The sequence below is a fragment of the Branchiostoma floridae genome, unplaced genomic scaffold, assembly GCF_000003815.2.
Source record: "Branchiostoma floridae strain S238N-H82 unplaced genomic scaffold, Bfl_VNyyK Sc7u5tJ_1551, whole genome shotgun sequence".
Classification (NCBI taxonomy): Eukaryota; Metazoa; Chordata; class Leptocardii; order Amphioxiformes; family Branchiostomatidae; genus Branchiostoma; species Branchiostoma floridae.
The window spans coordinates 164,988-180,085 of record NW_023365751.1 but is presented as its reverse complement, the minus strand read 5'-3'; the positions used below and the strand labels follow the sequence as shown (position 1 = coordinate 180,085).

The 15,098-nt window shown below is 40.1% G+C and overlaps 3 protein-coding genes across 3 annotated transcripts in view; all 3 read left to right on the top strand.

Annotated features, from left to right (window-relative positions):
- The window catches only part of LOC118408075 (protein unc-80 homolog), a 37,244-nt gene extending 29,763 nt beyond the window's left edge, over positions 1-7,481 (top strand). Inside the window, exons 19-27 of the mRNA XM_035808694.1 lie at positions 276-371; positions 836-1,009; positions 1,378-1,501; positions 2,067-2,261; positions 5,422-5,529; positions 6,101-6,189; positions 6,578-6,752; positions 7,294-7,401; positions 7,477-7,481. Of these exons, the coding sequence (XP_035664587.1) occupies positions 276-371; positions 836-1,009; positions 1,378-1,501; positions 2,067-2,261; positions 5,422-5,529; positions 6,101-6,189; positions 6,578-6,752; positions 7,294-7,401; positions 7,477-7,481 (1,074 nt within the window). The remainder of the gene's footprint in view (positions 1-275; positions 372-835; positions 1,010-1,377; positions 1,502-2,066; positions 2,262-5,421; positions 5,530-6,100; positions 6,190-6,577; positions 6,753-7,293; positions 7,402-7,476) is intronic.
- Positions 7,482-8,074: 593 nt separating this feature from the next.
- On the top strand, positions 8,075-10,140 carry LOC118408079. The gene is made up of 3 exons (XM_035808698.1): positions 8,075-8,241; positions 8,955-9,101; positions 9,713-10,140. The coding sequence occupies exons 1-3, from the start codon at positions 8,188-8,190 to the stop codon at positions 9,899-9,901; spliced, it is 390 nt and encodes a 129-aa protein (XP_035664591.1). The 5' UTR covers positions 8,075-8,187; the 3' UTR covers positions 9,902-10,140.
- Positions 10,141-14,370: 4,230 nt separating this feature from the next.
- LOC118408080 overlaps positions 14,371-15,098 on the top strand; it is a 3,412-nt gene continuing 2,684 nt past the window's right edge. The window contains exon 1 of the mRNA XM_035808699.1: positions 14,371-14,550. Within this exon, the coding sequence (XP_035664592.1) occupies positions 14,451-14,550 (100 nt within the window). The 5' untranslated portion in view covers positions 14,371-14,450. The remainder of the gene's footprint in view (positions 14,551-15,098) is intronic.

Below are 15,098 nucleotides of genomic sequence, written 5' to 3'. Positions count from 1 at the left end.
TATGATAAGATGATGATGATAACAATGAAAAGGATGATGATGACAATGATGATGCAATCTCTTATGTAGTTTTTTTACTGTCACTGTCGTAGGATGTGCACCCTACATGTATGTAAGAATGCAGTCAGTCTTCTATTCAAGCCCAGTGTCACCTCTATCCTTAGATGCATCCGTTAGTAATGCCTCAGAACTTCATTGTTGAAGTAGTGTACTCATTTTGACAAAAATTGCTGTATTAATTTTACAGGGAATATATTTTATTTGTTTTTATATAGTGCCACCTGGATTGGGTTTCTGCAACCAACCTGCTGAAAGGGGTGTACTTCACACTCACCAAGCAAAACATCATCGCACACTTGCCGCAGCTCAATGTAAGACAAAAGAAATCAAGTTCACTAGGCTGTGAAAATTACTTCAAGTTAGACAATAATGTATTGTGTAAACTTAAGGTAATAATACAGCAGATTTTATGTAGTTCATACTCTGTGGTCGAATGAGGATAGTACTACGTAGGAAACCAAATGTTGTGTTTTCAAGGTCCTGGAAAAAATAACCTTTTTAGGTAGGGATTTGCAACTGGATATGATTTTGGAAACGGTGAAACGTTTCAGGCAGAATCCACTACCTTTTGTCAATGACACTAAAGAGATCTTGTTTGAAAGCAAGTTTATATCTTAACGTATGAATTGGTATGCAAAAGAGTTCTAGTTGAAGAACAGAGCAGTTTTTTTTTTCTTTCAAAACTATCCGAGTAATAATTATGCATTCAAGAGGACTACTTTTCAGATAGGATATTTCAATACATGCACATCTAATACAGCACCTGTTTCCACAGCTGTTGGTGACGGTATGTGTGAACCTGCTGCTGGCAGATGTCACCAGTGCACCTGGAGAGGGGCTGACCATCCTGCAGATGACCTCACCTGGCATCAGCACCCTCATGACACCACCTGCCGGCTTCTGTGCTGTCATCGTCAGACTGGCAGCTGCACAGATCCAGTTTCTCAAGGTAGTTTAATTAGGGTCGTGCAGCGTAACTGCAGGGTATTTGCCCCAGGATTCAGAGGTCCTGGGTTCAAATTCTGTCATGCAACAGATCTTTTGTTTCCTTAGTATAGACACTACATGATTATGTACAAGACTTTCCTTACTTCACTCACCACACTGGTGGAAATGACTACCTGTGATGTTAATGTACAATTTTGTTTAGGTCTGTAACAGATGTCAGAAGTGTGTAGTGCATCAAAGCAGTTTACTAAATACTTGTGTTTGTGATTTTTCAAACTTATTCTGTTTTTTCTAGCTAGTCTGCTTTCCAGTTTGAAAAAAGGTTGTTAAAAATGACTAATAAAAAGTATTTTTCTTTTTTTCTACTAGAATGATCTGACTCTCGATCAAGGTCTCCGAGGGTTTGTCAATGACCCAAGCCAAGAGAAAGTGGACACGTCCATGTTGAACCTGATGCTGCCACTGCTGATCAGAGTAGGAACAGCAAACAAAGGTTTCTTACTCGCTGTACCTCATATCTCAGTCCCAATGTTTTTTTATCAAATCATTAATTATGTCATACCTGGGCAAGAACTACAGTCGATTCGGGTGTTCCAAACCATTCCATGTTTTACAGTATGTCAAGCTTTGCTGTTGCATTGCACAGGCTTCCATATGCACTTCACATGCACTTCGTGTGTGCCATTAGTTTTCCACAGTCAAAAATTCAAATACCAGGTTTTCAATGAAAGTTGATATGTGTACAGTCCTTATGTATGACATATTAAATAAAATGCAACACCATGGTGTATTCTGCATCACCCTTACCATTAGGCTTCCCGGAGCCAGATCACCCTCCAGCCTTTGACCTGCAGTTAGCCTGGTACCTACAAATTTTGTAATTGGGATATTCCAAATACACTGTGTTGTGTTCTATTTTCATAACCTACCAGGTATAAGACTTTGCGATGCTGGATAAGTTAATGGCACAGCTTGTTGATTGTGAAGCATGTACTGGTTCCTTGAATCATTCACTTTAATGAGGCTTAAAACAGATGCTAATTTTGTTTTGCCCCCAGATATTCCAAAGATTAGCAGAATGGACATCCTTTATGCTGTCAGTACTTTCCTGGGCATCCTGATCCCAGCCAAGGATGTGAGTTCTCACCTGCAGCGATCAGGCAGTATCACGGCCAGCCTGACCAGTTTCTCTCTGGCTGGAGACCATACGGCTGCAGCCTGCTCCAGTATCACTCCCTTCATTGCTGTTTTAGGTAAGTTTGTATTATATATACTCAGGCAGTATCATGGCCAGCCTGACCAGTTTCTCTCTGGCTGGAGACCATACGGCTGCAGCCTGCTCCAGTATTACTCCCTTCATCGCTGTTCTAGGTAAGTTTGTATAATACTCAGGCAGTATCACTCCCTTCATCGCTGTTTTAGGTAAGTGTGTATTATAAGACAGGCAGTATCACTCCCTTCATCGCTGTTTTAGGTAAGTGTGTATTATACTCAGGCAGTATCACTCCCTTCATCGCTGTTTTAGGTAAGTGTATATTATACTCAGGCAGTATCACTCCCTTCATCGCTGTTTTAGGTAAGTGTGTATTATATATACTCAGGCAGTATCATGGCCAGCCTGACCAGTTTCTCTCTGGCTGGAGACCATACGGCTGCTGCCTGCTCTAGTATTATTCCCTTCATCGCTGTTTTAGGTAAGTGTGTTAGGCAATACTAAATAGTATTAAATAGAGATAGAAATTCACTCACTCCAGCGAGCTGAGTCTTAGTACACCTTTAACTCTTAAGTGATCAGTGCGTGGGTTCTTGGCCTCACCCAGAGATAATTTGCACAGTGTCACTTAATTTTACAGTGTTGCAATTTCAAATCATTGTGGTCATGTTACGACCATGCATGTGGCAAATTATGTTGGATACACCCGATCTCTCGATATCGAAGTTAACCAACGTGCAATCTGGTCAGTTCTTGGATGGGAGACCACCTAAGGATGACCGGATGTAGTAGTAGTAGTAGACTGGTTTATTGTTTGATTGAAAACAATCGTAACAAAGTAAAAGCCTTGCAGCCTGAGGGGCTGAATTGCGCTGCTTGCTTGACAATCTTTTTGTACGTTGTTACACAGGCAAGATTACTAAGTATACGATTGACAAATACAAAGTACACAACGAATACAATTCAAGATAAATGCTTAGTTCATCGCAGTTGAAGACAGATTAAAATAACAATTTAAAATACAGTCAAACCTGCCCGAGCGACCACCTCTTCTCAGCGACCACCTGGCCATTTCGACCGCTTTTTCTCGGTCCCGATTTTTTTCCCCGTTGACGTAAGCATTAAGCGACCTTTTCTCAACGACCACCTGGCCAACGCGACCGCGACCGGCCCAAATTGGGACCTATAACGACCGTGTGGTTGAGGATTTCATCGATTTTTGGATTTTTGATGATAACTATCGCAATTTTGTGCCGAAATCGGCCAGTTTGCGTCGGATTTTGACTGCCATTACGATGTTATGTTTAGAATAAAGATGGCGGCGGTCAATGGGTGGGTCAATGGGGCAGTCTACTGTAATATGGGACTTGGGAGGAAATTTCGTTGTAAGAAAATCCGAATTCAGTTGTTACAGAAGTTTTTTTTTAAATCTTTATCATTATAAAGTGAAGGAATGCTGAAACGTATATAGCCTAGGCCTCATTCCTTTTTAAGAAAGATCTCTGTAGCTCATTCCTTTTTAAGAAAGATCTGTGTGAGTGCTTTTGTCCACCCAATGGTCCAACTGTACTGTACATTCACCCGTGGGTAAGTAGATTATCGGGACGTATCAGGCATCTCCACAGGCATCGAATTCGAAAGGTACACCGTAGTTGTTTCAGATACGGCGATGAAGAACACAGCGACGCATAAAGGCTTGTATGGTAACTGACAGCACCAAAGGTCCGTTACTGTCTGACAGCACCAAACGTCCGTTACTGTCTAAAACGTTAGTGTACAAATATTAAGCAGTTCTCTTCTTGTTATGAATAACGTTGCCGACTTGCTGCCCTCCAGAGAGAAATTGTATAGTAAATACGTATAACACTGGTCCATCTAACGATCATAGACGCAGAAATGCAACATGTACAGCACGTACTTTATTGTATGGTAGAAATCCGATTTATAGAAAGTAACGTTATATCTTTTTTTAGACTAGAGTAGATCTAGTAGACTATCTTTTTAACCTCCTTGACTTGAGTAGAGTTTCTCTGGCGGAGGTAGGAACGTCCTGATCCAATTTGTCCAATTTCTGTTCATTCACTATTAAAATTCACCTGGCTTACTGATGATTATTACTTACTTCTTTGCGTGCGTTTGCTTGCTATTTGCCATTAAACACAACGAAAACCATTTATACTATGCATCGGGCATGTTTTGAGTCGATACTCTTCTCAGCGACCACCTGTCCAAATCGACCGCTTTTGTCCGGTCCCCCGGGTGGTCGTCTTGGGCAGGTTTGACTGTACATGCTTGGTTCATCGCAGCTGAAGACAAATTAAAACTACACACGCTATTTACAACAATTTATTGCACTGTGTGATCATAGCAGATGACTCTGACATATAATGGAACAAGTCGTGAATAGCACTGTTGTCAAAAACTACAGAGCGTTTAGTAGGTTTAGAATTGTTGGGACTGGACTAGATAGATACCGCTTTGTCCCGGTTGGCAGTTTGTATTGGCGAGTATGCCTGAGTTGCATGTGGTGAGACGGGTTTCGAGCTGGGGGTAGCCAGGGGGCGTGTCTTCCAGCTTTGGTAACTGCAAGGGCAAAGTCCTGGCACAAGGTCAGTCTGCGTTGTGACAGACTTTGGAGGTCGAGTGTTAACAGGGCATCAGAATATGAGAGATATTGTCTGCCCAGCATCACTCTACATGCCCGCTTCTGGACTCTTTCAATTCTGTCTGATTCTCTTCTTGTGAGTCCAGCATTCCAGCAGGGTGTGGCATATTCAAGTGTTGGTCTTATATACCCGCAATACACAGTGATCAGGTCAGGGAGAGGGACACCTGCTCGGCGTAGTCTTTTCAGGAAAAACAAGCGTCTGCTACCCTTGGTCACCATGCTGTAGTCGGACCAAGAATTCCACAAAATCGTCTTTCAGAAGGGACTTAAAATGGGGGTCCCGTTTTTGGGGAGGCGCCTCGAGCACTTATCAGCCTCATTACTCACACTTTGGGTAACCTAAAGGCTGCAAGTAATTCACCAGATGAATTATTCCTTTCCACTTAACTCCACACTGTCCATGATGTTAATCGTAAGAGCTATAGAGACAAACATTTTCTAGATCATTTTATTTTACACATTTAATGTTTCAGATATTTTACAAAAATCAGTACCATAACTGTTCTAATGTAGCCTTTTTTTAATGTTTCAGGTCTGAAGATCTTACTAACATGCTTCTCCAAGAACCTGACAGAAGAGTGGGGCATGTTGTCTACAGCCCTGCAGGAGTTTGAAGTGGCATTCCATCCGGTGGGAACTGGTAGGTAGATTCTATCCTAAAAGTATGCAATGACGTAAGTCATGTCATAAAGCATAATTTGCATTTAGCTGTGCAGACAATTTAGGGATTTCTGAATATTGATCAATACAGGATACAAAATGTTGTACAATTGAAAATAGCTCAATGCATGAACTTCCTGCAGTTTTAATTTGTGGACTGCTACATGTATACAGTGATCTACATGTACATGTATCAAGTTTCGTGGTAGAGATTGTGGGTGCTGTTCTGGTGTGCATGTTCTTACCATCAAAACAATCCTTAAAGTCATGTTAACTATAACACTACACTAACACTAAACAATTTAAAAATCTTAGAGCAAAAAGGTTTTTTAACCTCCTTGTTCATTAAATTCTGCAGATCTCCAGACTTAAGGACCTTGGACCCATACAGAAACCTGAAATGTTAGGGATAGCTTTTGCCAGAGGTTATCATTATACCCAGGGCACTTTCTTTTTTCGAAGCTTGACTATCCAATGACATGTTGAGTTGATTCCTGACAGCATCATTTTTCTAACTAAAGATATAACCTAATACATGGTTGTACCTGCAGGTGGCCTGGCATTTCTGGACCTAATGGACTTTATAGTGACAAAAAGACCTCCAGTATTTGTTCTGCTGAAGCCTTTTCTTCTCATGCAAGTAAGATGACATTCTCCTTTATTTTTCTATGTGATACTATTTTGTTGTAGATAATTGTTCATGGGACAGCTTTTCAAACTTTGTTATCATAATGATTTATGACTGTCACAGTTTCCAGCCTTTTGAATCACAATGATACTCGAATTAACTTCATATATGTCGATGAAGGTTAAACATCCAGGTAATAATTTAAAAAGCAGTTACTCTGGATATGATTTTGGAAACAGAAAATCCAAATTCATATCGTTTCCAAAATCATATCGAGCTGCTTGATTAACTGCTTTCTGGTGCAATTACTGTATAACTACTGGTTAGTTTGTTTTAGCCTTTGCTTCAGTCTTTTACGAAATGAATTTCCTAATAGAGACACTTTTGGGTAAATTTTAAGCTCTCCAAGGTTGCAGTTTTGACCGAGCAAGAAGCTTTGCTACAAGATCGCCTTCAGGACAAGCTGTACGGCAACACCCACCTGTCCCCTGCACACACCAGGGGCAACTGGGACATGCTGAACGATCTGTTCCAGGAGATGAAACAACTAAGGGACTTTTCTATAAGCGGAAAAGGTTTGAAAAGTTCACGATTCTCTTGAAACTCTGTACAAATATACAAGCCATGAGCTGAGGGCGTTTCAATAAAATTTTGTCTCATCCACTACATTAAAATCTATTAGTAAATATTGCACGAACTCTACCTTTCAAAAAATCACAATATTTCGGTCACATAAAACATCTCTTACAAGCACAAAGTCAAGCACAATTGACTTATGCGGCTGTGACCAGCACAGTTTTGGCCATGTGATACATTGTTACTGTCTATTAGTAAGATGTCAGAAATGTGAAAGTTCAACCGGAATTATTTTCTTTTTCTAACCTATTGAAGTTATACATTAAATTCCACAGAGAATGTCCTTTTAAGGTTGTAAAATGTCCTTTTCAATGACTTTGTAAATGTATACATAAACTTGCAGCATGAGTTTCAAACAGTGTGAGAGCTACATTGTATGATGGACTTAATATGTAAAATAAGTGAGGGCCTGACTTTGGGGTAATATAGTAAAGTAGCCCGCTCTTCAATTTTGATTTTTGCTCTTCTTTACCTTTGAAGGACCAGAGTTCTTTGGCAGTTCCCACACCAACAGAGGATCAAAAACTTCTGCTGAAAGTTCACTTCATCCTGACAGTATAAAGCGCTACAAAAAAGGTGATTCTCACTGCAACAATGATACATTTTTAATGTTTACATTTTTTAACCTTACAACAGTGTTTTTGTTTCTGGTGGTACCTCCAGGCTAGCCTAATTGTGTAAAGGTATTATACATGTATCTCCATTTGCTGAGAATTCTAGGAATTCCTGTAATGTCTGTGAAAACAGTATTTCTTTGGATACATTAAGTTGAGAAACGTTGATGAAGGTTAGACATTCAGGTAATAAGATACTTGACTGTTTCCAAAATCATATCCAGTTGCTTGAATGTGTAACTGCCTTTTGGTGTAGCATATAAGTTTAGATTAGTTTATGATATTTAAATGAAATTTGGTAATCGGTTTTGATTGGGATAACGAAGGTCAGGTTTGATAATAATAATCTTAATTGCAAATTCATGCCCGAGGGAAGTAGTTGTTACATAATCATACTTAACATAGAAGGAAAAAGATTTCGTAGATAAATCAAAAGGGAAAATAAGATAAAGTCTAATCTAAATCTATTTCTACTTGATAATCTGAACCGCTTGGTGGCTTTCTACGGTACTGCAGCAGAACTTCTCGTTTTTATATCTTGTAATATTTTCGTGATTTTTGAGTGGTAGCTACATGACTGTGTAACTATTGTTTTACTTTTGTTTTTTCATACCACATACCACCTTCTCCCCTATCAGGGCTCTTACAGCAGGATGGCAATGCGTACAGTCGCCGTACCAGCACAATCAGCTCACAAGTCTACTTGCACCCTCGATCCGTCCTACGCGACTCCGTCCGCAGTGAGCCTACGCCACGGTCCATGGGAGAGGACGTTAGTTACAGATCATGGCACAGGTCAACAAGAGGTTTCACAGTAAGTACATGTTTGGGCTCCACGGATTTTATCCATTCCATCCACTTTGATGGAGGAAATAGAGTCCACAATAATTGATATAGCCCGTATCAGCCGAGGTACCAGCCCAACTGTTGATAGGATCTCCCAACGGCCAAAGGCAGGACACAGCACCTTCGGGAGGGCTGGGACCAAGGTGGTGCAGAATACATCATATTGTATTTTATTGTCATACCCACCTAAGAAAATTTTGTTTTCAACGTCTGAACCTGGTATTCGAAATCTGCACAAAGCTCAGTCATATACAGTGGAACACTTTTCTAATGTGATTACAAAGTATCATCAGACAGTCTGAAGGATATACAATGTCATGCAAAACCCAATGGAGTCATAGCATAGACATGTGACCTACTACTGCACCCACAGAAACAAGAAAACCTGCCAGCCTGCTGTCTGCTATTACACAGTATGCTCTCCTACTATGAGTGATTGATTACCATGAGACACATGAGAAACACGTTGGAATCACAGTCTCTAATTGGCAATTTGTAAACCTTTTGGATACATATCCTTGATGATAATAAAGCAAACATTAGGAACTCTCTGACTTAGGGAAAAAGGGGATTCCTCTTCTGCTGCAGTTGGGTGTGTTTCTCTTGTCTCTCCCCTGAGTAGTAGTCGACTATCAAACATAGGTTTAAAAATGAATAGTATATGTTTGACTTTGATTCCAGGATGACGGTGTTTGGAGAGGCAGAGCACATTCCACAGCAGGCACCTCCCCTCAGGTGTCCTGGGAGAAGGGCGAGTCCAGAGGTGTGACTTCAGTCACTACCAGCAAGACAATGTCCCTACTCCATCCTACACACTTCGAAAGTGGGGTGGGTTCATTTTTGCTATAATTGTTACATGTACTAACAACAAAAAATGATGATCTCATCTTTATCTTTTCTGATGATTTCTTGATGCCAAAGTCCTAACCATAAGACACACTCTGAGATGTTAGTGATCCTCCCCTTCTTTCTGGATATCTCCCTTGCAGAAGGTGTCATTTGTACGGGGTGTCTGTCCATCATGATGCATCTTTCCATCTTTCTATACTGAAGTATTTTCAAGAAGGGGATCTTTATTGAATCTTTCTGTAATACTGCAGTACCTGAAAACACTGCCAGGGTGCTCCAAATTACCACGTTTCTTGGGGACTTCAGTAGATACATCAAAATCCATGCAAATCTATCGAAAGAGTCTTGAGTTATACATGTAGGTGCAGAAACAGAAAGTTAACACACTGTACCCCTATCAGACTTTAATTTTCTTCCCAGAGGTAACAATAAATGTAAGGGTTGATGTGCAAGTCCAGTACCACAACCTACCTCAACTTTAAGAGTTTAGATAGACTGACTAAGGCTCAAACTGACTTTGCATTTCCAACATAGCAGAGCTATAGACTTTGTGATATTTTTATTGCTGACAATCTAATGATAATTTACAGGACTATGCCGACCGGTCTCCCATGTCCACCAAGTCTTATGGAGGAGCATCGTTCACAGGGATCGCGCCAATAGCTGAGACAGAGTGCACATTCGGACTCTACAGTTCTGATGAGGGGGACGCAACCAGTATAAGGGGAAGCCCAAGTACTGGTGGACTCATGGAAAATAAGCTTGAACGGAAAAAGTGAATGATTTAGATTTTATTGCTACTACATACAACTGATACATTGTACTGATGATGCGTGTTCCTACAATGTAAGGTTATTATATTAAGTGATGTATCTATGTGATTATGTAAGAATCTGTTACCTGTGCATGTGCAATATAAAGCGAGTATCCCACTGGATTCACTGCGCAAAATCGCCAACTTTGCAAATATTTGCAATTTTTTCTTGCAATCATACTGACATTTAATATGTTTGTGTATGATGCCCACATAACACCCAGAATGCCACATTCTCAGCTTCCATACAAGGTGAGCTTTAGGGGAAATTCCAGTGTTGTCATTTAATAGAAAATTGATGATTAAGTCAATTGATCATATTAAAGAAATTTGCAGTAATATAAAATCCAAATGTCTGACATGATACTCGCTAGGGGTGGGTACCGGTACAGAAAATTCAGGTCCAGGTCCAGTTCAGGTCCAGAGGATCAGGTCCAGGTCCGGACCTGAACCTGGACCTGATTCAGTATGACTCATTCTAATGGTCCATTTCACTACAAAAAAATCTGTTTAGTGGAGTATTAGACTTACACTGGCGTTTTTAAATCCTACAACGCTAACTGCCCCTGTATGATTGGCTATAAAACTTGGTAGAAATTACTATAAAGTCTTCTCTACTTCACTCTTGTTATTTTCTTCCACCTGCAAGCGCCAAAACGTATGAATGCCTGATAAAATAATCTGTTAATTTTCTAATCGGTCCAACATCCGGTCCGCCTAATTTTTTTAGGTCCGGTTTTTCTGGACCGGTCCAATAAGAAAAAACGGTTTTGTACCGGTACGCTGTACCGATACCCAGCCCTAATACTCGCGTAATTATAAGTTGTAACAGTGACATTCAGACCTGGTTGTACTAAGTATGATGTTAGAAGAGTATATTAGATGTGATCAGTATTTATTTCTTGAATAACTTATGAGTAGTCATCATTCTGTCTAAATTACTATATAACAATGATGTTAAACATTCATGTTCCAGGGGATCACTCAATACTCATTGAATGTAGTCACAATCCCATTTTCACTCCAGCTTTCATAATATTTCCTAAAGTTTACACACAAATGACTGAGACCCAAGGACTTTAACTGGCACAGCCTGACACTTGTTGTAGATCAGAAATTAGTCTATTGGATATGATCTTCTCTACAATTTTACAATCTTTACAGTTTTAGTTGCTGAACTTTTTACAGTCATTATGTTAATGCTCTTCACCTTTTGACACTTCATTAACGAAGTTACTGCAGGGTTTAATAAAAGGAAAAATAAACACATGTTGGTAGCAAGGTAATGATTGACATAGTCATATAAACATTGTAGATCATACAAACGAGAACATAATTCAATTCATGGCAGTAGTGTTTAAAAAATAATACCCAATCCGCTGTGTGATCAGACCGTACAACAAGACAATAGAACAATATCTAACCCTTTCATCGACTTGGAAAATGCATATCAACTATATATATATGATTAGATTTTAACTGTGCAAGGACGTTCTAGATGTTTTAAGCTTGTCTTAAACTATTTATCTGGCTTGTAACATGTATAGGTTTATGTGGTGGCTCATGTTGTAAAACAATTTTGGTGTCATGCCGGTGTCGGTCCTTACCGAATAAAATCATTGATACCAGAGAAATTGGGAAAAACATGTTATCTCTTGCAGCATGATGAGCATGTGTGTCTGTGTTTCTGTTTTTAAGGTGTTGTGTTTTACATCAAGGCCATGTATTCTTGAGGAAAATAATGATGTGTGCATTATGTACATACATACTGTTATATAGTATTCAGCACCAAGGACAGATGCCTTGCTTGTGTGCGTACAAGTGGTCTGAAGTCTGTTTGGTCGTGGTTGAGTCACTCTTTCTTTAAATGTAAGATGATTTACAACCGTTGGTTTAATTGAAAGGTATTCTTCTTCACAATTGCAGTTCCAGTGTTCATTGCTAGGGCGCGCTGTTGATCCATGGGAACAAAACGTCCATGATGATAGATGATTGGAGCTCTAGTATGGGTTGTAAGGCCACGTTCTTGATCGATGAAAATGAAGTCTTTACGATGGAAATGATTGCAATTCTAGTAAGGTTTTCTTTCTCACACTTTTGATTCACTCGAAAAAGCTTCCTAAGGTGATACATGATTGCAGTACTAGCAAGAAACACTTGGCGGCGCTTTTGAATCATGGACAAAGATAATGCTTAAGGTAACACTGTACCAGAAGTTACTTTTCACTTCTGACAAAGGCTGTGGATTGTTTATTCGGGTCCTCATTTTGAAATATGCAATAATAAACATAAATAGACTAAAAATAGATAAATGAAAAAGATGCATTCACTCATGTTTTATTCGTTGAAAAATAAAACGGTCCGTGAGCATGTGCTCTTGTTGTACATATCTGTAATTTTGTCTGTTGACCACAGTAATACAAAACCTAAATACTTTTCAAGATGTAATCAAACATTATTATTCAGCTAAACATTGGGGCATACTCGTATGCGCAGGTCAAATGCTGTCTTTTCTTCCCCTACCTAACAGCAACAACAACTACTTTTACACGACCCTCCTGATCATAAAAATGATTGTTTCGGGACTCAATATTATCGACTTCGGGCATCCGCAATCGTTTTCTATAAAATGTTTGGTATTTAAAGTTTGGTTTTTTTTTCAAACCTCACATCTTAACACCTATGGCTGGACAATAATGTTTTCTTTTGCGCCCGTTCCATTGTGTAGGGCGTCTTTGTAAAAAAAAAAAGTAGCATGGGCCGTATAGGCAGTGGATTGTTATCCACTGTGTCTAAGGCACGGTATTGGAAGGTTGAGCCCATCCCTCTTCTTCCACTGCCTTTTACCTCCCTAACTGAAGTCAGGTACCCATTTTTACACCCAAATGGAGTGTGGAAAATCGTACGTGTCAAGGTGCATTTCCCAAGGACACAACTTCTATATATACATATGTATCGAACCCACGACCTCTCTATCTCTTGTCCTTGTGTTGGAGTCAAACAATCCTTGAACACGGTCTATGATCGGGGTCACAGCGGAAGATTTTTTTCTATTTGTTTTTGGACAGACGAGGACAATGTGGTACTGCACTCAAGCTAATAACTCATATTAATGGTGCCACATACACAGTACAGTAGTACTACAGACAGAAGGCAAAGGTAGTCTTTCTTACTTTAAGCCTCCCCGACCGAAGCCAGGTACCCATTTTTACACCTGGGTGAAGTGAGTAAGGTTGTGAAGTGCCTTTCCCAAGGGCACAACGTCGGGGGCACGGCGGGTATCGACCTCGGGACCTCTAGATTCTAGTTATGGCACAGCGGAGGTTTAAATGGGTTTTGCAATATTCCTAATCATGCTGTTTGTGTCCCCAAATCTGGTGCTTTCTTTACGTTTTGATACCGTCTATTTGTCCCCTCGGTCGAGACAATAAGGTGTCACTGATCCCTGCTGACATCAAACATTTGCTGACATTTTTATCTTCAAATCCATACACGGCACCGACCTCTATCTCACAAGGACTTTGCATAATCTGTTGAACCTCGAACCAAGGATTAAAAACAATGGTAAAGGCGTTAGTTGTAATCACGTATTCTCTTCTGTGGTACTTTTTGATACACCGCATTGGGGTAGCATCATTCAATGTCCGTCTAGAGGGGATTGTTTAAAGACCGAGTGCGACAGGGACACTTAGACTATTTGGAACAAAAACTTGTCTTCTTTTTCTTACGTACATCGCGTCGTCTAAATAAAGACTTTGTGAAACAGTGCTTTTTTAACTATATATCGGGTTTTGTGATTTTTTCCAAATGACATTTGTTTGTTTGGCAATTCAACACAATTAACAATGTTTTTGAAGGGGAGAGGATTCAATTTCTTGTAAGAAATGCTAACAATTATGGTGATATTAGTACATTTCATCCAACGACGTTGTGAGCTGTGTTGGAAATGTGATCTTTGAATGGCGTGATGTTGTTTTAGCTTGAACAACAACGATAATTAAAAGAATACAATTTAGACGGTACTTCAAAAGTTCAATCATTGTTCCTTCACTTAAACCACACACACACACACACTGTGACACACGCACACACACACACACACACACGCACACACACACACACATACATACATACATACACACACACGACCATAGAAACACACATAAACGCAGTGCACGCACACACTTGCGCAAAGCATACACATACACACAGCAAGTTACACCATATACACACATTCACACGCGCATACACACGCGCGTATACACGCGCACACAGAAACTTTAGTTAACAGTTAGATACGCGTGGGCATAGAGACATATTAGAGAAAGGTAGATACATTTAAAATTTTCCCTGACACGATCTAGAAGTCTAAGAACAATTTGCTTGTTTCTTTGTTTACATTAATCATTAACTGATTACCGGGGGATCAGATCGCCCTTCTACCCGACAAGGTCCGAGTTCTGGACGAGTCCGCCTGAGTTACTGTACCTTACAGAGACAGCGGTGTAGTCAACATGCGTCTCTTCTTAGTTTTCACCCTTCTGGGCTGCGTGGCTCTGAGCCGGGCGGCAGACTGCGAGCTCAAGTTCAAGATCGCCCAGACGGAGATAGACAGTAAGTGAATTGACTTGTGTTCAAGTGGTGAGAATGTATGTCTGTAAAACCGCGTTGTTGTGGAGCATTTGAAGCATTGCAAGTTGTGAAGATGCTCATGCACCTGGTATTTTCCGACCATTTCATTGTGATAGATTCAAATAGAATAACACATAACGAGGAGAAAAAATTGATGGGCTAATGTAACCCTAGATTTGTAGAAAATCTTGGGGTTATAAAAGTTTTGTCATTGTATAGGTCCACGTTGCGCAAGCTTGTGGTATTTACACGCAGTGATTATGGTTGAAGGAGGCGATGTGTGTGTGTATGTGTGTTGGGGGTGGGGGGGTGGGGGGTGGAGGGGTATGATAGCTTTATGCTATACAATCATCATCATCATCATACAACTATCAGAGATTGTTTAAAGCAACAAACTACCACTACGTATACATTGGAAACATTTGTGACAAGACTGTTCTCTTGTTATGTGCAATCTCTGGAGGACATGTGGGGAATATTGAACTGTTGAATTGCCACTCTAGTTCGTCAACACATTGACGCAACATGGT

Coding starts and splice junctions, on each gene's coding strand:
- LOC118408079 (XM_035808698.1), top strand. CDS start 8,188: ATGGGAGAGGACGTTAGTTACAGATCATGGCACAGGTCAACAAGAGGT. Junction 8,242..8,954: donor GGTCAACAAGAGGTTTCACA/GTAAGTACATGT, acceptor CTTTGATTCCAG/GATGACGGTGTTTGGAGAGG. Junction 9,102..9,712: donor CTACACACTTCGAAAGTGGG/GTGGGTTCATTT, acceptor GATAATTTACAG/GACTATGCCGACCGGTCTCC.